The following is a 22,219-nucleotide window of genomic DNA, read 5'->3' as shown; positions in this document are numbered from 1 at the left end:
TCACAAGGGCATCTTAGAAATTTTTCAGCTGAGCAATGGCAGGCCAGAGAGAGAAGTGGTTTGCTCAAGGATATAGTGCCAGAAGTGGGGGTTTCCTAAACCCCAGACCAGTTTGCTTATCATGTGACACCTTGATGAACTGTTCGGTTTGCTGGTCTACAGTTTTATTCCATCACGACTCAGATCAGATGAAAAAACTCCTCTCTTGTTTTTTTTCCAGCTGCAGTCCCTTTGGATGGATTCAGACTTAGGGGTCGATGTGATGCAGGGCTCATCCCCCAGCCTCAGTCTAGGCTTTAGCAATGACATCCACGTGTCTACTATGGCATGATCATTTAGGTTCCTTGGGGATTCCTGCTGCTCCCCACAGTCTGAGCTACCTGGGGTCCCTCCAGAGAAGTCTGTACTGGGGCAGAAGGTTTTGCCTGGGCCCATGCCTAGGATGGGGCTAATACCAGCCATGCTGATAGGAAAGGGTTTAACAACTGGCTGAGGTGAGGCAGCCTGGGCAGGGTTGCTCTTTCCTAGCCTTCTCCCAGAGTGGAACATCTGTGGAGATGCCTTGCATTCTTGGTGTGAAGGTACAGTCCCTTCTATGATGGCACTGAAGTATAGCGTGGAGCTCTCCTGCCCTTCCCCTTCTCTTGGCTGCCCATTCACACCCCTTCCCTGGGCCTCAGGAGCTACGGCTTCATGCAGCAAAATCACAACCCCCTCCTTTGGGCTGTCTTCCCCCTGCGTAGCTGACAGGTTCTGGGTAGGCGCACTGTTGTGATGATTGCTGGTGAAAGAGACGTAGCTTGAGGTTGCCAAAGGCTTGGCCTCTGCTTTAGGGGCACATTCAACCTCAGAGCCTTTCTTTAAGGCTTGGGTGTCCCAGGGTGATGATGGGAATTCTTGCTGGGAAAAGAAAGGCTTTCTTTGTTGGTTGCAGTGTTGACTCGACTGCCATACAAGAGGGCAAAAGCAGCCCGCATTTTCATCTCCAGAGGCTGCGTTGATCTTTGACACATTTCCAATTTTTAAGGCAAGTTTCACCAACAGCCAGTGGTGGTGTCCCAGGGAAGAGTCTTCCTTGGCAACCTGGCTTCCCAGACCAGCCTGTGGTGGGTCCTGCTCCGGGCTGGGTGAAGTCCCCAGACATGTCAACTCAGAGCCTTTCCCTTGGCACACGTCCGGGCTCTCCAACCTCTCCTCAGCTGGGGCTGCAGCCCGGAGAGAAGATTCTTTCTCTGTTTTATCACCACCTGCAATGCCACAGAACTTCCTTATGAAGCTCTGCCAGATGTCTGTGGATTTTGGATGTAGCAGGCTGTAATAAATTACCAGTGAGACACTGCCTGAAAAATAAAAAGGAGTATAAGGTCATGTTCCCTGAAGCTCTCTATCCTCCCTGTGGCTTGCTGGTTTTCAGGTTCTGGCCACCGTAAGCAGAGTAATATAATCTGGGGGCCAAAACAGGACTCTTTTTATCAGCTCCTATAATCTGAAAAAACTTCTAAACTTAAAAAGGTAATTAAAAAAAAAAACCATTGCCATCGAGTTGATTCCGACTTACAGCGACCCTATAGGACAGAGTAGAACTGCCCCACAGGGTTTCCAAAGAGCGTCTGGTGGATTCAAATTGCCAACCTCCTATTAGCAGCCCAATCTCTTAACAACTGTGCCACCAGGGCTCCTAAAAAGGTAATAACAAAGTTTAAATCTATCGATTCTATGAACTCTTTCTTGAGGGTGACTCCAATTGAGTACTCTAGATATGTGTGGGGATGTGAGTGCCTGTGTGTGAGATATTTGTTAAAATGGTTAACTCTGCTTTCAAGTAACTGGATTAAATGCTCAGAATTCAACCATCAACACACCCGTTGACAGGTTCCAAAGAGGGATAGGTGGGTGGGTAGGAAGTAGTCTCGAAAACAAATAAGACCTAAGCAGAGGCTAAACGTGCTCATCAAAAATCCCATATCAAGGAATTTCCATGACCAACAACAACACTTCCTTTGTACATAAACATCTTAATCACACTGTTGTCAGTTTAATTTATTTTGATCAGAAGTGTTGACTTCTGCAATAATTTCTTTAACAGAGCATTCCAGTAACCCTCCCACATCATTTCCAGCTTCCTGTTGTACTGGATGAAGTGCCTCGTTTCAGGGTGCTCGTTATAAACAGCATGAGACCTGAAGTAAGTTCTGGGGAAAATAACCTGAGGGGACCAGGAAATCACAGCATGAAAGGACCATTGTTGTTGCTGTTGTTAGATACCTTTGAGTCGATTTCAACTCACAGTGACCCCATATGACAGAGTAGAGCTGCCCCATAGGGTTTTCTAGGCTGTAATCTTTGTGGGAGCAGATCACCAGGTTTTTCTCCCATGGAGCTGCTAGGGGGGTTCGAACTGCCAGCCTTTTGGTTAGCAGCGGAGTACTTAACCATTGTGCCGGCAGGCTGCTCTGAAAGAGCTAAGAGATGATCACATCGGGTCCTCTCTGTGTATCACAGGGGAATGAGGACTTGAGAACTAACAGACAGGTCTGGTCACATAGTCAGTGGCAGGGCTGGAACTGGGGGAAATGGAGACAGAATTGCTGTGTGTTCAGTGAGGCAGGCACTGTTCAAACACTTGCAGCACATTGTTTTAAATTCTTGCAATCACCCTATGAAGTAAATATCATCTTTTTTCTTTTATAATGTGCAATGTAAGGTCAAGAAAGATGAACTAAGCCCATGATCACATAAGTACTAAGTACAATTATTCAATAAAAATGTTGATTTGTCAGGATCATTGCTGGTGTCCCAGGTTTGCACACAGTAGGCACTCAATAAATGTTTGTCAGGGGAAAGAAATTGGAAGAGCCAAGATATCAGCAAAGCTGCCTGGCTTTAAGCCTATGCTTTTTTGAACATAATTAATGCACAATCTTTCCAACTGAGGACTTCTAAGGGACCCTTGGGAGCGAGGGGTGCAGGCAGCACCCACGGAAAAGAGGGCCAAAAACCAGAAACCTGGCTCTATTTAGCCCCTCTCTCCCAGCCCTCTGAGCACCCAGGTGCTAAATGCCAGCATGTGGCTCCCTGCACAGTGCTCTCCTATCATGTGTGAGTCATACACTGAGAGTGAAAAGAAATTCTCACTGGAAGAACACTAACTTGGAAATCAGCATGGCGGCTCCCAGGAGGGAGCCACATTTTAGGTATGGTGTTTGGACATATATTTTTGAATCAGTGTTAAAATATATTAAGTAGACAGGGAGTGGAAAACATTTTTACTGCCAACTCCACTGTGCTCCAGGACAGTTATACCGCCCATAAACTAAAAAATCAAAATGAGTGGCTAGGCTTCCCAGCCGGCAAAGGCCATACATCCTTAATCTCACTGACCTCCCATTCCCCCACCAGAAGGCTTGCTTGAGATACACCAAGAGAACCCAGACGAGTGAGAACTGTGTGTGTGGGAGAACCTGGACCAGTGTGAACTGTGTGTGTGGGAGAACCCGAACCAGGGTGAACTCTGTGTGTAGGAGAACACAGACCAGTGTGAACTGTGTGTGGGAGAACCCGGACCAGTGTGAACTGTGTGTGGGAGAACCCGGACCAGTGTGAACTGTGTGTGGGAGAACCCGGACCAGTGTGAACTGTGTGTGGGAGAACCCGGACCAGTGTGAACGGTGTGTGGGAGAACCCGGACCAGTGTGAACTGTGTGTGGGAGAACCCGGACCAGTGTGAACTGTGTGTGGGAGAACCCGGACCAGTGTGAACTGTGTGTGTGGGAGAACACAGACCAGTGTGAACTGTGTGTGGGAGAACCCGGACCAGTGTGAACTGTGTGTGGGAGAACCCGGACCATTGTGAACTGTGTGTGGGGTCTGGATGCTGCCAGGTCGCACCATGGGCAATCCAGTAGTGTCAGCTTTCTCTATAACATTCATATGCACACAAGCAGCTCAGAAATCACTGGCCTGCTTTATTATCTGTCTTCTTAAAGATTACAGCCAAGAAAACCCTATGGAGCAGGTCTGCTCTGTCACATGGGGTCACTATGAGTTGAAATCATCTCGATGGCAATGGGTTTTAGGACCCACATGAGATGGTCAGATGGCATCTGGTCTGGGCATTTCACACAAGACAAATTGGGTAGACATGGACAGTCTCAGCACTGCTTAATGTTATGAGCATAGTCAATCATGGCAGAAAGAAGTAGGCTGAGTTCAGTGTCTCATGACCTGGTCTGTGATGGCATCACCATCCACAATGCAGTGAGTTCCATTCCTTGGTCTCTATGGAAGCAGATCACCAGGTCTTTCTTCCATGGTGCGGGTGGGTGGGTTCAAACCATCAACCTTGTAGTTAGCAGCCGAGAGCAAACCATTTGTGCCACCCAGAGACCCTGCCAGGTGGTTCCTACTGTTGTTAGGAGCCCAAGTGTACAGTTTCCTACCCTTGGAATTCACTGTAGGAAAACAAAACGGGAGCGAGGTGTAAGAAGGCCACATTGGGTCTTACCAATCACGAATCCAGACATGACACATGCTGTCATCCACAGGCTGCTCCACGAAGCCTCCCGGAGAAAATACGGAGCCAACAACAAAAGGACGATGTTCTCCATCAGCATTATCTAGGGAACCGAAGGGAGAGCCATCACACAACGTCAGGTGCACACAGCAGCTGGGGCTCTCCTCATCCTGCAGTCTGTAGTACTACCCTCCAGCCCTGGACATTCCCCCTCAGCCATCACACAACGTCAGGTGCACACAGCAGCTGGAGCTCTCCTCATCCTGCAGTCTGTAGTACTACCCTCCAGTCCTGGACATTCCCCCTCAGCCATCACACAACGTCAGGTGCACACAGCAGCTGGAGCTCTCCTCATCCTGCAGTCTGTAGTACTACCCTCCAGTCCTGGAGGTTCCCTCCTCAGTACCCAGCGGGGCTCTCATTGCTCTGGGGCCCTCCCAGAGGCAGGGTAATGGTCTGAATGAGAGTTTCTCTGGGAAAGAGAGAGTTTCTCTGTTTTCAGTATGGTTCACTAAAATGTTTGCGGAATCATAAGAGCACAGGAAACATACGGGCACAGCCCAAATTGCTACGCTGGGTAGAAAGAAAAGACTTTTATCTATACAATTCTCAATTCTCACATTATTTTAACTGTAAGCATGTATTACTTTTATAACAGAATAATTAAAAATATCTGCAGAGTTCATAAGTGCCACCAAATTCCAGTAGGCTAGAGTCAAAAACTTTCATAACAACTTTGCAGTTTTTTCCAATTATTTACGTCTTTAAAGTTAAATTTGGAATGTTACCGCCAGGTGGCAGCAAGGGGCTGTGCTCTTTGCTGGTGAATACTGGGCGGTTCTCGGAGGTCCAAGACGGCAAAGCTCTTCCAGAAAGCTCATTATACTTCCGGTCCGCGCAGGTTTATTACCTTTGAATTTTTTAATATAAAAATATTGTTCTTTATTCAATAATAAAACAAACTTGACACAATTCAAAGATGGTATATTTAAATACTGTGTATGAACTTAAAAAAAATAAAATAAACAAGTGTAAATTATAATACCGGTGTATTAAAAGCCTTCCAAAGTTTTACCCAGGTAATTTAATAGATTCACTTTAACTCTAGAAAATTCAAATGAGGACCCAGTAATTAAAAACTTTATTTGGAGCTGCTCAACAATCCTAACTATGTCGATTCTTCCCATGCCTTTGGGCTCTGGTTCCAAAAACCGAAAAACCAAATCCGTTGCTGTCGAGTCCGTTCTGACTCACATGGACCTTACAGGACAGAGTAGAACTGCCCCTACGGTTTCCAAGGAGTGATGAGTGGATTCGACCTGCTGACCTTTCGGTTAGCAGCCGCAGCTTTGGGCTCTGGGTAGCAGTAGTTACAAGGTTCCGTAGGCATTGTTTCAGTAGTGAGTGGCATTGCCCAGTGGCCCAATCCAAAGAAAACTTGGAGTTGTTCTTTTCCTACTCCTTAATTAACTACATCCGATCAGCTTCTGGTCTGGTTGATTCAAGTTCTTAAGTCTATCTCCAATGCTTTGCCTCTTTCTTATCCTTACTAACGTTTTCATTCTGGCCCCATTACCTCTTCTTGTCTGGGATCTTACTGCCACTTCTTCCTTCTCTCTCTGCAGCCTCCACACCAGAGTGACCCACTTTACCAAACATCAGATCTTGTCACTCCTGCCTATCTTACCTCGAAAAGCTGCATCTTAACTTTAGGGTCAAGTCCCCACTCTTTGACAGCGAAAGCCAACCTGTTCACTAGCCTCAGTCTTTCTTTCCAAGGTCATCTTCCAACACGCTGTGCCCCAAACTCACACTCCTGTCACATTCCATTTCCTGTGAAATCCCAAGTTCTCCATACTCTTTATTTTGCCTTTACAGCTTTGCCCAAAATGCCTTTAAAGCCCTCCCTGCCACCCCCCCCCCCCCCCCCGCCGCCACCTTTTCCATCAGGCAAACTTTACTTCTCTCTTGAGAGTGGGCTCAAATGTCACCTTATTTGTAAAGCCTTCCCTGACTTCCCAGGCTACGCTCCTCTTTCTGCCTCTTGTATTCTTGTGTGGTTTTGATAACGTCACTTCTCCTATCTCAGTGGTTTGCATTAATTTCTGTGTCTTTGTGGCCACTTAGATTATGACCTTCTCACACCCTGGCATCTAGTTCTTTTTCTAGCACATGGTAGAAGCTCTGTGTACGTTCAAATGGATAGATCAATAATGAGTGAAAGAGGTTAAAGTTTCTATTTAAATTTAAAAAATTACCAGCTTCCACCTCTGAAAATGGAGGTGAGTGTAGGTGGGTAGTTTTCAAATGTGGGTGATCATCAGAGTCACCTGAGGCTTCTTCCAAAATGCCAATTCCTAGGCCCCACTCAGGTCTGTTGAGTCAGAATCTCTGAGGCAGGGCCTGGGAATCTCTGCTTTGGGAAAGCTTCCTGAGTGATTAAGACAACCAGCCGGGTTTAGAAATAGTTGCATTGAGGCACCCTAAGGCCTCTTCCAGCTCAAACAGTCTTAAATCCTAAGTCCATGAGCTAATTATTCCCCATGCCAGGCAGTGTGGTGTTGGCGGTTAACAGCTCCACTGTGGCTTCAGACAGATTAAATTTGAATCTCACCTCTGTCTGCTTAAGGAGCCCTGGTGGTGCAGTGTTAAGTGCTTCGCTCAGAACCGAAAGGTGGCTGAATCCACCAGTTACTCCACAGAGAAAAATGTGGCAGTCTGCTCATGGGGCAGTTCTGTCCTATAGGGTTGCTATGAGTCAGAATCAACAACGACGGGTTTGACTGGTTTGGCCTGTCTGGCTAGCTATGTGACCTTCAGCAGGCAGCTTAACCTTCGTCAGCCTCAATTTCCTCATGTGTAAAATGGGTTTTATCTCACAGAGTTTTGTGTGAAATAAGGTAGTCGATGAACTTAGAACAGTGTCTGGTACATAAATAACAATCATCCCCAAAATGTTAGCTATTATTTGTGTTTTTGTTGTTATTCCCAGGACCTCAAGGTGAGAACAGGGAAGCCATAATGAGCTTCCTTGGAAATACATGTTTCATTTATTGAATAAATAAATAGACTGAGTAAAAAAACACAAGAATAACTCCAAAAGTTACTGCTGTGATCTGGGCAAATGCATTTCCTTGTTTAAGCTAAGCTATTAGCTATTATTGCTGTTAGTTATTATTGTTCACTGGAAATCTGGGTATTATTAGTTCATAAAAAATAGAGGCCCCAAAAGGCCTGCCTTGAGCATTATACTCCCTTAAGAGCTATCTATACGGAATCAAATTGACCACAGCAACTCAAAAGATTAGATAGGAACCTATTCCACTTAACGGCAATGGGTTTGGTTTTGGTTTTAAGGAGCAGTGAGTTTATGTTAACGGGGGAGGAACAACTCAGAAAAGGAGGTGAGAATGGCTGCACAACTCAAAGAATGTAATCAATATCGCTAAATTGTACACATGGAAATTGTTGAATTGGTGTGTGTTTTGCTGTGTATATTCTCAACAACAAAAAACAAACAAAATTTGTTGTTGTTATTGTCAGGTGCTGTCCAGTTGGTTCCGATTCATAGAGACCCTATGCACAACAGAATGAAACACTGTCTGGTCCTCACAATTGCTGCTATGCTTGAGCCCATTGTTGCAGCCACTGTGTCACTCCATCTTGTTGAAGGTCTTCCCCTTTTCCACTGACCCTGTACTTTACCAAGCATGATGTCCTACTCCAGGGACTGATCCCTCCTGATAACATGTCCAAAGCATGTGAGATGTAGTCTCTCCATCCTTGCTTCTAAGGAGCATTCTGGTTGTACTTCTACAAAGACAGATCTGTTTGTTCTTTTGGCAGTCCATGGCATATCCAATATTCTTCACAAACACCACAATTCAAAGGTGTCAGTTCTTCTTCAGTCTTCCTTATTCATTGTCCAGCTTTCACATGCGTATGAGCCAATTAAAACACCATGGCTTGGGAAGGGCCACCTTAGCCCTCAAGGTGACATCTTTGCTTTTCAACACTTTAAAGAGGTCTTTTGCAGCCAATTCGCCCAATACAACGTATCTTCTGATTTTTTGACTGCTGCTTCCGTGGGTGTTCATTGTGGATCCAAGTAAAATGAAAACCTTGACAACTGCAATCTTTTCTCCATTTATCATGATGTTGCTTATTGGTCCAGTTGTGAGGATTTTTGTTTTCTTTATGTTGAGGTGTAATCCATACTGAAGGCTGTGGTCTTTGACCTTCATTAGTGTTTCAAGTCCTCTTCACTTTCAGCAAGCAAGGTTGTGTCATCTGCATAATGCAGGCTGTTAACGAGTCTTCCTCCAATCCTGATGCCTTGTTCTTCTTCATACAGTCCAGCTTCTCAGATTATTTGCACAGCTTACAGACTGAATAGGTACGGTGAAAGCACATAACTGTGATGCACATCTTTCCTGACTTTAAACCATGCAGTATCCCCTTGTTCTGTTAGAATGGCTGCCTCTTGATCCATGTACAGATTCCTCATGAGCACAATTAAGTGTTCTGGAATTTCCATTCTTTGCAACGTTATCCATAATTTGTTATGATCCATACAGTCGAATGCCTTTGCATAGTCAGTGAAACACAGGTAAACATCCTGGTATTCTCTGCTTTCAGCCAGGATCCATCTGACATCAGCAATGATATCCCCGGCACCACATTCTCTTCTAAATCTGGCTTGAATTTCTAGCAGTTCCCTGTTGATATACTGTTGCAGGCGCTTTTGAATGATCTTCAGCAAAATTTTACTTGCATGTGATATTAATGATATTGTTCAATAATTTCCGCATTCAGTTGGATCACCTTTCTTAGGAATAGGCATAAATATGGATCTCTTCCAGTTGGTTGGCCAGGCAGCTCTTCTCCAAATTTCTTGGCATAGGCGAGTGAGCATTTCCAGTGCTGCATCCGTTTGTTGAAACATCTCAACTGGTATTTTGTCAATTCCCGAAGCCTTGTTTTTTGCCAATGCGTTCAGTGCAGCTTGGACTTCTTTCTTCAGGACCCTAGGTTCCTGATCATTTGTTACCTCCTGAAATGGTTGAACGTCGCTCAGTTTTTTTGGTATAGTGACTCTCTGTATTCCTTCCATCTTCTTTTGATGCTTTCTGCTCGTTTAATATTTTCCCTGTAGAATCCTTCCATATTGCAACTTGAGGCTTGAATTTTTTTCTTTGGTTCTTTCAGCTTGAGAAATGCTGAGCATGTTCTTCCCTTTTGGTTTTCTATCTCCAGGTATTTGCACATGTCATCATAATACTTTACTTTGTCTTCTCAAGCTGCCCTTTGAAATCTTTTGTTCAGTTCTTTTACTTCATCATTTTTTCCTTTTGCTTTAGCTACTCAATGTTCAAGAGCAAGTTTCAAAGTCTTTTCTGGCGTCCATTTAGGTCTTTTCTTTCTCTCCTGTCTTATTAATGACCTCTTGCTTTCTTCATGTATGATGTCCTTGATGTCATTCCACAACTCGTCTGGTCTTCAGTCGTTAGTGTTCAAAGTGTCAAATCTATTCTCGAAATGGTCTCTAAATTCAGGTGCGATATACTCGAGGTCGTACTTTGGCTCTTGTGGACTTGTTCTAATTTTCTTCAGTTTCAACTTGAACTTGCATATGAATAATTGATCATCTGATTCACAGTCCGCCCCTGGCCTTGTTCTGACTGATGATATAGAGCTTTTCCATTGTCTCTTTCCACAGATGTATTCTATTTTATTCCAGTGTATTCCATCTGGTGAGGTCCATGTGTATAGTTGCTGTTTACGTTGGTGAGAAAAGGTATTTCCAAAGAAGAAGTTGTTGGTCTTGCAAAATTCTATCACGCAATCTCCAGCATCATTTCTATCACCAAGGCCGTATTTTCCAACTACCAATCCTTCTTCTTTGTTTCCAGTTTTTGCATTCCAATCACCAGTAATTATCAGCGCATTCCGATTGCATGCTGGATCAATTTCAGACTCCAGAAGTTGGTAAAAATCTTCAATTTCTTCATCTTTGGCCTTAGTGGTTGGTGTGTAAATTTGAATAATGATCTTATTAGCAGGTCTTCCTTGTAGGCGTATGGATATTATCCTATCACGGCTAGGATCGTACTTCAGGATAGATCTTGAAATGTTCTTTTTGACGATGAATGCAATGCCATTCCTCTTCAAGCTGTCATCCCCTGCATAGCAGACTGTATGACTGTCCAATTCACAATGACCAACACCAGTCCGTTTCAGCTCACTAAAGCCTAGGATATCATTCTGTATGCGTTCCATTTCATTTTTGATGATTTCCAATTTTCCTAGATTCGTACTTCGTACAGTCCAGGTTCTCATTATTAATGGATGTTTGCAGCTATTTCTTCTCATTCTGAGTCAAGCCACATCAGCAAATGAAGGTTGCGAAAGCTTCACTCCAACCACGTCATTAAGTTTGACTTCTTTGAGGAGGCAGCTCTTCCCTAGTTGTCTTTTGAGTGCCTTTCAACCTGAGGGGCTCATTTTCTGCTGCTATTCGTAAGGTTTTCTCTGGCTAATTCTTTTCAGAAGTAGATTGCCCGGTCCTTCTTCCCAGTCTGTCTTAGTCTAGTAGCTCAGCTGAAGCCTGTCCACCATGGCTGACCCTGCTGGTATTTGAATACCAGCGGCATAGCTTCCAGCATCACAGCAACACACAAGCCCCCAGTATAACAAACTGATAGATGTGTGGGGTTCAAAACTGATGAGTGATAGGCGGGTTGGCCCTGAGCTGGGGCTTCCAGACAGGCCTCTGCTGCTGCTCCTAGGGCTCACTTGGGCCTGGGCTTTGTCAGGCCACTTTCCAGTGTGGTATTGTTGTTCTGAGGGGTGCAGTGGGAGAACCCTGGTCAGGGAGAGTCCAGGCACCTTCAGCAGACTTTTGGATGACACCACTGGCCTACGTTTGCCGGAGGTCACTTAGGGTGCTTAGGCATCTGATGGTTCCCACATGGAGATGGTACCTCAGTGTGTCCCTACAGGGTCTGGCCTTCAGGCTTATAGGTTCAGAAACTAGGCATTGGTCATCTACCCAGAAGTAATGGCTTCAGGATCTGACCACTCAGCCAAATTTGATCAAAAGTTGCTTGAGGTTCTTGAATGAAAGTAAGGACACTCTGTTGTATGCACCGGACAGCCAGTATCATGGAGCTAGGATAGCCCAGTCCTGCCCACCTCAAGGAGTGTGCTCTCATTTTTTGGGCCAGACCATCCTCTGTGCAGTGTCTGGATGGGCACTGTCCATTCTACATCTCTGAATATTCCGTTTCTACACTTCCATGGCTGCAATTCCTATTTTCTCCACCTCGTCCCCAAATGTGAGTGACAGTCTTTCCTTAAATGGGTTCATGGATTTAATAGGTTATCTTGAGAGTTATTTCATCTCTTTATGGTGATGTTACACATCTTTGTATTCATCTCTCATTTAAGTATGTATGTATTTAACTCTCAGTTTATCTAGAACTACCATATGCTAGGAAGTGGGCTCATTGCTTTACATCTATTATCTTATAAATCCTAGCCAAAACCACTTGAGATATGAAAACACTGGGATGGAGAAATAGCAAATAACTTCTCTCATACAGCTCGTAAGCAAAAGTTCTTAATATCAAACCCTAACATGTTGGACGCAAAGCCTAATACCCACTTTTTGCCCCCTCACTATGCTGCTGGGGATCTAGGCCACTGAGATATGACTATTTCAACTAGGTGGTACTTTATGAATATAGAGAATCACTACAAATGCCTAATGGGGACCTCAGGGCCACTATTTTCGATTCCACTCTAAACAGTGTCTAATTTCTAGTTTTCCTACTTAATTGCTCTTAACTCAGTGATTTAGTGACTGAGCTGGGAAGAATAAAGTATTTGCTTCTCTTCCTTATGTAATAGCCTCTAAAACTCTGGGGAAATATGCTGACAAGGGTGAAAGTGATTAACAACAAAACAAATCAACAAATACGAAAGTTCTCATTATTGAACTCTTGCTTATCAGCACACATTTGGGTACTGGCAGATATGCCCACTGAACTAAAAACGAACTGCTTCTGAAAATGGGTGATAACATCAATATTCCATTTTCCTTCATGTATAGGGGCTAGAAAGCTGCTATCTTCTAGACGCATGTTAACATATTTAGTCCTTACCACCATACTCTGAGATGGGCATCATTATTCTTGGTTTTCAAATGTGGAAACCGAGTCTTGGTAAGGCTCAGTAACTTGTTAGGCTCCCTGTCTGTTAGGCTGTCTGGCTCCATAGCCTAGATAGCCACCAAGCTATTCAGCCCCTCCAAATACAGGAGGTGGCCAGGCACCCCGTCCTTTCCTGGACAAGCGCAGCATTTGCCTGCCTCTTACAGCTGCTCACGTCTCCATCCTGAAATGCCTGCTCCAGCTGAAGGTCTATTTATCTTGTAATATTAAAAATGGACTCTATTTATTATTTTGTGCCAAGTTATTTATGTATGTTATTTTATTTAATCTTCACAGGAACCTTGCAAAGTAGGTGGATCTTATTTAATCTTCACAGGAACTCTGAGAATTAGGTGGCATAGTGGCACAGTGATTAAGAGCTTGGCTGCTAACCAAAGCTCAGCAGTTCGAATCCACCAGCTGCTCCTTGGAAATTCTATTGGCAGTTCCACTCTGTCCTATAGGATTGCTATGAGTTGGAATTGACCTGATGGCAACAGGTTTGGCTTTTTTTTTTTTTTTAATTCTTTTTTTAAATAATTTTTATTGTGCTTTAAGTGAAAGTTTACATATCAAGTCAGTCTGTCACATATAAGCTTATATACACCTTACTCCATACTCACGCTTACTCTCCCCCTAATGAGTCAGCCCTCTTCCTCCCAGTCTCTCCTTTCATGACGATTTTGCCAGTTTCTAACCCTCTCTACTCTCCTATCTCCCCTCCAGACAGGAGATGCCAACACAGTCTCAAGTGTCCACCTGATACAAGTAGCTCACTCTTCATCAGCATCTCTTTCCAACCCATTGTCCAGTCCCTTCCATGTCTGATGAGTTGTCTTCGGGGATGGTTCCTGTTCTGGGCCAACAGAAGGTTTGGGGACCATGACCGCCGGGATTCCTCTAGTCTCAGTTAGACCATTAAGTCTGGTCTTTTTATGAGAATTTGGGGTCTGCATCCCACTGATCCTCTGCTCCCTCAGGGGTTCTCTGTTGTGCTCCCTGTCAGGGCAGTCATCGGTTGTGGCTGGGCACCATCTAGTTCTTCTGGTCTCAGGATGATGTAAGTCTCTGGTTCATGTGGCCCTTTCTGTCTCTTGGGCTCATAGTTATCGTATGACCTTGGTGTTCTTCATTCTCCTTTGCTCCAGGTGGGTTGAGACCAATTGATGCATCTTAGATGGCCGCTTGTTAGCATTTAAGACCCCAGACACCACATTTCAAAGTGGGATGCAGAATGTTTTCATAATAGGATTATTTTGCCAATTGACTTAGAAGTCCCCTTAAGCCATAGTCCCCAAACCCCCGTCCTTGCTCTATTGACCTTTGAAGCATTCAGTTTATCCCAGAAACTTCTTTGCTTTTGGTCCAGTCCAGTTGAGCTGACCTTCCGTGTATTGAGTATTGCCCTTCCCTTCACCTAAAGTAGTTCTTATCTACTAACTAAGCAGTAAATAACCCTCTCCCACCCTCCCTCCCTCCTGTCCTCATAACAACGAAAGTATGTGTTCTTCTCAGTTTATACTATTTCTCAGGATCTTATAATTTTTTTTTTATAATAGTGGTCTTATACAATATTTCTCCTTTTGCCTCTAATTTCACTCAGCATAATGCCTTCCAGGTTCCTCCATGTTATGAAATTTTTCACAGATTCGTCACTGTTCTTTATCGATGCATAGTATTCCATTGTGTGAATATACCACAATTTATTTAACCATTCATCCGTTGATGGACACCTTGGTTGCTTCCAGCTTTTTGCTATTGTAAACAGGGCTGCAATAAACATGGGTGCACGTATATCTGTTCATGTAAAGGCTCTAATTTCTCTAGGGTATATTCTGAGGAGTGGGGTTTCTGGGTTGTATGGTAGTTCCATTTCTAACTTGTTAAGAAAACACCAGATAGATTTCCAAAGTGGTTGTACCATTTTACATTCCCACCAGCAGCGTATAAGAGTTCCAATCTCTCCGCAGCCTCTCCAGCATTTATTATTTTGTGTTTTTTGGATTAATGCCAGCCTTGCTGGAGTGAGATGGAATCTCATCGTAGTTTTAATTTGCATTTCTCTAATGGCTAATGATCGAGAGCATTTTCTCATGTATCGGTTAGCTGCCTGAATATCTTCTTTAGTGAAGTGCGTGTTCATATCCTTTGCCCACTTCTTGATTGGGTTGTTTGTCTTTTTGTGGTTGAGTTTTGACAGAATCATATAGATTTTAGAGATCAGGTGCTGGTCGGAGATGTCATAGCTGAAAATTCTTTCCCAATCTGTAGGTAGTCTTTTTACTCTTTTGGTGAAGTCTTTAGATGAGCATAGGTGTTTGATTTTTAGGAGCTCCCAGTTATCTGGTTTCTCTTCACCATTTTTGGTAATGTTTTGTATTCTGTTTATGCCTTGTATTAGGGCTCCTAAAGTTGTCCCTATTTTTTCTTCCATGATCTTTATCGTTTTAGTCTTTATGTTTAGGTCTTTGATCCACTTGGAGTTAGTTTTTGTGCATAGTGTGAGGTATGGGTCCTGTTTCATTTTTTTGCAAATGGATATCCAGTTATGCCAGCACCATTTGTTAAAAAGTCTATCTTTTCCCCAATTAACTGACACTGAGCCTTTGTCAAATATCGGCTGCTCATACATGGATGGATTTATATCTGGGTTCTCAATTCTGTTCCATTGGTCTATGTGCCTGTTGTTGTACCAGTACCAGGCTGTTTTGACTACTGTGGCTGTATAATAGGTTCTGAAATCAGGTAGAGTGAGGCCTCCCACTTTCTTCTTTTTCAGTAATGCTTTACTTATCCGAGGCTTCTTTCCCTTCCATATGAAGTTGGTGATTTGTTTCTCCAACACATTAAAAAATGTCATTGGAATTTGGATCGGAAGTGCATTGTATGTGTAGACGGCTTTTGGTAGAATAGACATTTTTACTATGTTAAGTCTTCCTATCCATGAGCAAGGTATGTTTTTCCACTTATGTAGGTCGTTTTTAGTTTCTTGCACTAGTACTTTGTAGTTTTCTTTGTATAGGTATTTTACATGTTTGGTAAGGTTTATTCCTAAGTATTTCATCTTCTTGGAGGCTACTGTGAATGGTATTGACTTGGTGATTTCCTCTTCGATGTTCTTTTTGTTGATGTAGAGGAATCCAAGTGATTTTTGTATGTTTATCTTATAACCTGAGACTCTGCCAAACTCTTCTATTAGTTTCAGCAGTTTTCTGGAGGATTCCTTAGGGTTTTCTGTGTATAAGATCATGTCATCTGCAAATAGAGATAATTTTACTTCCTCCTTGCCAATCCAGATGCCCTTTATTTCTTTGTCTAGCCTAATTGCTCTGGCTAGGACATCTAGCACAATGTTGAATAAGAGCAGCGATAAAGGGCATCCTTGTCTGGTTCCCGTTTTCAAGGGAAATGCTTTCAGGTTTTCTCCATTTAGAGTGATGTTGGCTGTTGGCTTTGTATAGATGCCCTTTATTATGTTGAGGAATTTTGCTTCAATTTCTATTTTGGTGAGAGTTTTTATCATAAATGGGTGTTGGACTTTGTCAAATGCCTTTTCTGCATCAATTGATAAGATCATGTGGTTTTTGTCTTTTGTTTTATTTATATGGTGGATTACATTAATGGTTTTTCTAATATTAAACCAGCCTTGCATACCTGGTACAAATCCCACTTGGTCGTGGTGGATTATTCTTTTGATATGTTGTTGAATTCTATCGGCTAGAATTTTGTTGAGGATTTTTGCATCTATGTTCATGAGGGATATAGGTCTGTAATTTTCTTTTTTTGTGGTGTCTTTACCTGGTTTTGGTATCAGGGATATGGTGGCTTCATAGAATGAGTTAGGTAGTATTCCGTCATTTTCTATGCTTTGAAATACCTTTAGTAGTAGTGGTGTTAACTCTTCTCTAAAAGTTTGGTAGAACTCTGCAGTAAAGCCATCCGGGCCAGGGCTTTTTTTTTTGTTGGGAGTTTTTCTATTACCGTTTCTATCTCTTTTTTTGTTATGGGTCTATTTAGTTGTTCTACTTCTGATTGTGTTAGTTTAGGTAGGTAGTGTTTTTCTAGGAATTCATCCATTTCTTCTAGGTTTGCAAATTTGTTAGAGTACAATTTTTCATAATAATCTGATATGATTCTTTTAATTTCAGTTGGGTCTGTTGTGATGTGGCCCATCTCGTTTCTTTTTAGGGTTATTTGTTTCCTTTCCTGTATTTCTTTAGTCAGTCTGGCCAATGGTTTATCAACTTTGTTAATTTTTTCAAAGAATCAGCTTTTGGCTTTGTTAATTCTTTCAATTGTTTTTCTGTTCTCTAATTTTTTTAATTCATTTAGTTCAGCTCTAATTTTTATTATTTGTTTTCTTCTGGTGCCTGATGGATTCTTTTGTTGCTCACTTTCTATTTGTTCAAGTTGTAGGGACAGTTCTCTGATTTTGGCTCTTTTTTCTTTATGTATGTGTGCATTTATTGATATAAATTGACCTCTGAGCACTGCTTTTGCTGTGTCCCAGAGGTTTTGATAGGAAGTGTTTTCATTCTCGTTGCATTCTATGAATTTCTTTATTCCCTCCTTAATGTCTTCTATAACCCAGTCTTTTTTCAGCAGGGTATTGTTCATTTTCCAAGTATTTGATTTCTTTTCCCTAATTTTTCTGTTATTGATCTCCACTTTTATGGCCTTGTGGTCTGAGAAGATGCTTTGTAATATTTCGATGTTTTGGATTCTGCAAAGGTTTGTTTTATGACCTAATATGTGGTCTATTCTAGAGAATGTTCCATGTGCACTAGAAAAAAAAGTATACTTTGCAGCTGTTGGGTGGAGTGTTCTGTATAAGTCTATGAGGTCGAGTTGGTTGATTGTAGCAATTAGGTCTTCCATGTCTCTATTGAGCTTCTTACTGGAAGTCCTGTCCTCTGAAAGTGGGGTGTTGAAGTCTCCTGCTATAATTGTGGAGGTGTCTATCTCACTTTTCAGTTCTGTTAAAGTTTGTTTTATGTATCTTGCAGCCCTGTCATTGGTTGCATAAATATTTAATATGGTTATATCTTCCTGGTCTATTGTCCCTTTAATCATTATGTAGTGTCCTTCTTTATCCTTTGTGGTGGATTTAACTTTAAAGTCTATTTTGTCAGAAATTAATATTGCTACTCCTGCTCTTTTTTGCTTGTTGTTTGCTTGGCATATTTTTTTCCATCCTTTGAGTTTTAGTTTGTTTGTGTCTCTAAGTCTAAGGTGTGTCTCTTATAGGCAGCATATAGACGGATCGTGTTTCTTTATCCAGTCTGAGACTCTCTGTCTCTTTATTGGTGCATTTAGCCCATTTACATTTAGCATAATTATAGATAAGTAATTTTTTTTTAATGTGTTTAGTGCTGTCATTTTGATGCCTTTTTGTGTGTGTTGTTGACAATTTCATTTTTCCACTTACTTTTTTGTGCCGAGATGTTTTTCTTTGTAAATTGTGTGTTCCTCATTTTCGTAGTAGTTGACTTTATGTTTGCTGAGTCGTTATGTTTTTCTTGGTTTTTATTTTGAGTTATAGAGTTGTTATACCTGTTTGTTGTTACCTTAATATTTACCCCTATTTTTCTAAGTAAAAACCTAACTTGTAATGTCCTATATCGCCTTGTTTCCCTCTCCATATGGCAGTTCTATGCCTCCTGTATTTAGTCCCTCTTTTTGATTATTGTGATCTTTTTCATATTGACTTATCAATGATTCCCTGTTTTGAGTGTTTTTTTCTTTTTAAAATTAATCTTAATTTGTTTTTGTGATTTCCCTATTTGAGTTGATATCAGGATGTTCTGTTCTGTGACCTTGTGTTGTGCTGGTATCTGATATTATTGGTTTTCTGAGCAATTTCCTTTAGTATTTCTTGTAGCTTTGGTTTGGTTTTTGCAAATTCTCTAAGCTTGTGTTTATCTGTAAATGTTTTAATTTCTCCTTCATATTTGAGAGAGAGTTTTGCTGGATATATGATCCTTGGCTGGCAGTTTTTCTTCTTCAGTGCTCTGTATATGTCATCCCATTACCTTCTTGACTGCATGGTTTCTGCTGAGTAGTCTGAACTTATTCTTATTGATTCTCCTTTGTAGGAGACCTTTCTTTTATCCCTGGCTGCTTTTAAAATTTTCTCTTTATCTTTGGTTTTGGCAAGTTTGATGATAATATGTCTTGGTGATTTTCTTTTTGGATCAGTCTTATATGGGGCTCAATGAGCATCTTGGATAGATATCCTTTCATCTTTCATGATGTCAGGGAAGTTTTCTGCCAACAGATCTTCAACTATTCTCTCTGTATTTTCTCTTATCCCTCCCTGTTCTGGGACTCCAATCACACTCAAGTTATTCTTCTTGATAGAGTCCCACATGATTCTTAGGGTTTCTTCATTTTTTTTAAATTCTTTTATCCAATTTTTTTTTCAGCTATATTGGTGTCAAATCCCTTGTCCTCCAGATCCCCCACCCTGCATTCGAATTGCTTGAGTCTGCTCCTCTGACTTCCTATTGCGTTGTCTAATTCTGTAATTTTACTGTTAATCTTTTGGATTTCTGAATGCTGTCTCTCTATGGATTCTTGCAGCTTATTAATTTTTCCGCTATGTTCTTGAATAATCTTTTTGAGTTCTTTAACTGCTTTATCTGTGTGTTCCTTGGGTTTTTCTGTAGATTGCCTTATTTCATTTCTGAGGTCATCCCTGATGTCTTGAAGCATTCTGTAAATTAGTTTTTTATATCCTGCATCTGGCAATTCCAGGATTGTATCTTCATTTGGGAAAGATTTTGATTCTTTAGTTTGGGGAGTTGTAGAAGCAATCATGGCCTGCTTCTTTATGTAGTTTGATATCAACTGCTGTCTTCAAGCCATCACTAAGATATTGTAGTGCTTTATTCTATATTTGCTCACCGAGTCTTATTTTGTTTTGTTTTCTTTCAATGTACGTAGATGGGCTACTAGATTGCGCTGTCTTGATTGTTGTAGCCCTTGAATCACTTATGTCCTATTACCAGCTGGTTTGTGCTGTTATCAGATATATAAGCCTAAGAGTCCATTCACTATTCTTGAGTAGAATCTGATTTTGGGTCATCAAGTGTGTGGTGCAGACTGTCACCTATCCACCTAGAGAGGTAGTGGTGATAGTTGTGTGCACCAGATTCTAGTAGCAGCAGGGGTTTACACTCCAGGGGGGTCAGGATGCTGACAGGCTTCCCCCAAGTGCCAGTGAGGTAGGTGTGTCTCTATTCCTAAAACACTTTGGTGGGTGGGCTCTGCAGCTGTACCTTAGGCCCCCAGTGCAAATGCCTCTACAGATTGGTAGGTGTCACCCTCCTTAGACCCCTAAGGCAGGAGGCTAGGTGGTCTGGGGGGAGCTTCAGCCCTCAGTTCCCTGTTGTGGGTCAGTGAGGGCTCTGTTGAATATGCAGAGATATCAGACCTGGGAAACTTGTCTTTCCAGTAATCCGCTAAAACAATTACAGTCAGATCCCTTTCAGAATTGCCTTTGCATTATAATAGCCACCTTGTTCCCTGTAGGGATGAAAGCCCAAGACTGTGGATCACATATGTTTGGCTGGAGCTGGTTCTGTATTTTTAGTCCAATTAGGGAAGGATTTTTGGTCCCTGGGTTTTTTGTAGCTGCTTCTCTCAGGCCAGGAGAATGGGCTAGGAAAAGACCAAAAAAGAAAGAAAAAACACAGAGCACTTCACTCTTTGGCTCAGGAAATTCCAATGTTAATGAATTCGCCTGGGAAGGGGAGGGGAGGGTTCAGATAAATAGGAGAGAGTAGCACCCCGGAATATAGACAAAGTTACTTATCTTGCTTGGGATGACTGTTTTATCTGAGATTCCCGAGGGGCGCATCGACTGTGTGCGCTGGCTGGGTAGAGATTGCCCCCGAGGGTCAGGCCCACGTCCTGTGCTTGCACTGTCTCAGAAGCCGTCGTTAGTTCCTCCGCTCCCAGTCCAAAGCCCAGTGCCAAGGTTCCCCAGCTGGGATGCTGCACTCCAGGCTCCAAAACCAGTCGCTGCCTCCTGGTGACTTCTCCTCCTGTCAGCCATGTCGCTGTGCTGCCTGCGTGCACTGGCTGGGCTTCCCCCAGGTCACTTCTGGGGGCTAGGGCTGCGTCCCGTGTTTGCGCCATCTCAGGATGCCGTGCTCAGCTCCCCTGCACCCAGTCCAAGTCCCAGCGCCAAGGTTTCCTGACTGGGACACTGGCTCCAGGCTCTGAAAACAGTCGCTGCTCCCCCGTGGTTGTTTGTTCTCAGTCTCTGTCACTCAGGTCAACTCTTTAGATCTGTGTTTGATGGTCAGGGTTCGTAGATTGTCATGTACGTGATCGATTCACTTGTTTTTCCGAGTCTTTGTTGCAAGAATCCTGACCGAGAAGAGAGACTGAAACCCAGGAGAGATCCTAGGGGCCTAGAAAACCAATATATTTTATCTTATAACATATTTTCTCATTTGATCCTCATAAAGGGTCTTCTACCTAATTCAGGTGAGAAAACAAAGACTCACTTCAAGAACACTTACCAATTATTGTCTACTTATCCCCTTTTGGATCCAAACCATGTTTAAAGAGGCAGTTATGAAACTGATATTTCTACCCTTTAATCCTAACTACAAGAGCTAAAAACCTCTGCACTGGAAGGAAAGAAATCTATGTGATTGGCAGAGTGGGGGTCCTAATACAACCTTGTTTGACTCCAAAATCTGTGCTATAATTTGCATTCCTATATTTTAAGATGGATAATATCATACTGGAGTTAAAGTTGAATCAAAAAAAAAATCATCAACAACAAAATAGCTAGTTTTGCTTTAGGAGCACACTTTCTTTCAAAAATTCTCTTTTCTGCAAATAAATGCATTAATATTTACACTAGGCCTAAGGTTTAAATATTTCTCAACTTCTCCAGTTCTCTTAAAACAGGAGTATGCTGTTCCTTCTATAGAGTGCATTCACTGAAGACCAAGAAGAGATTCCTCTTTGGCAAGGGAATGCAGGCCCCATGCAGTTGTCCCGTATGGTCAGGCTGACTCCCCGTCATCACCATTCATGTCTGTGCGCTGCCAGCCTGAGGGCAGAGGGAGGGTTTTGGTTCAGTGCACATGTTCCATTGGAAACAGTGAAGACATCAGAGATTCTGCATTTAAACGAGGTGGTGAACTTTTGGAAACTATGAGCAGTATCATAGTAGCTACTGTACCTTTTGAATTGGGTCAGGGCAGGTGAGACCTTAGATCCCCTCCCCCGTTCGAGTGACAGTTTTTCTCAAGAGAAGATTTCAGTCCATTATACAGAAAACTTGGCACTGTACCGAGGAGTCCTTACGGCAACCTAAGCTATGCTCTAGAGTTAGCTGGGACTTTTGAGGGCTGGATATCTAAGCTCTGGAATCTTATCTCCAAAGGTAGACACTATGAATTCTTTCCCTCCCTGTACACTCATGGAGAGCTAGAGTCTATTGCTCCTCCCCCATGAATCTGGGTTGGTC

General features: G+C 42.5%; 1 protein-coding gene across 1 annotated transcript in view; it reads right to left on the bottom strand.

Moving 5' to 3' along the window:
* Window positions 1-184: 184 nt before the first annotated feature.
* The window catches only part of XKR5 (XK related 5), a 43,867-nt gene continuing 21,832 nt past the window's right edge, over window positions 185-22,219 (bottom strand). Inside the window, 3 exon segments of the mRNA XM_049903839.1 lie at window positions 185-219; window positions 222-1,340; window positions 4,505-4,616. Of these exon segments, the coding sequence (XP_049759796.1) occupies window positions 185-219; window positions 222-1,340; window positions 4,505-4,616 (1,266 nt within the window).

Source organism: Elephas maximus, chromosome 12 (assembly GCF_024166365.1).
Source record: "Elephas maximus indicus isolate mEleMax1 chromosome 12, mEleMax1 primary haplotype, whole genome shotgun sequence".
Lineage (NCBI taxonomy): Eukaryota > Metazoa > Chordata > Mammalia > Proboscidea > Elephantidae > Elephas > Elephas maximus.
This window is presented reverse-complemented; position numbering and strand designations above follow the sequence as displayed.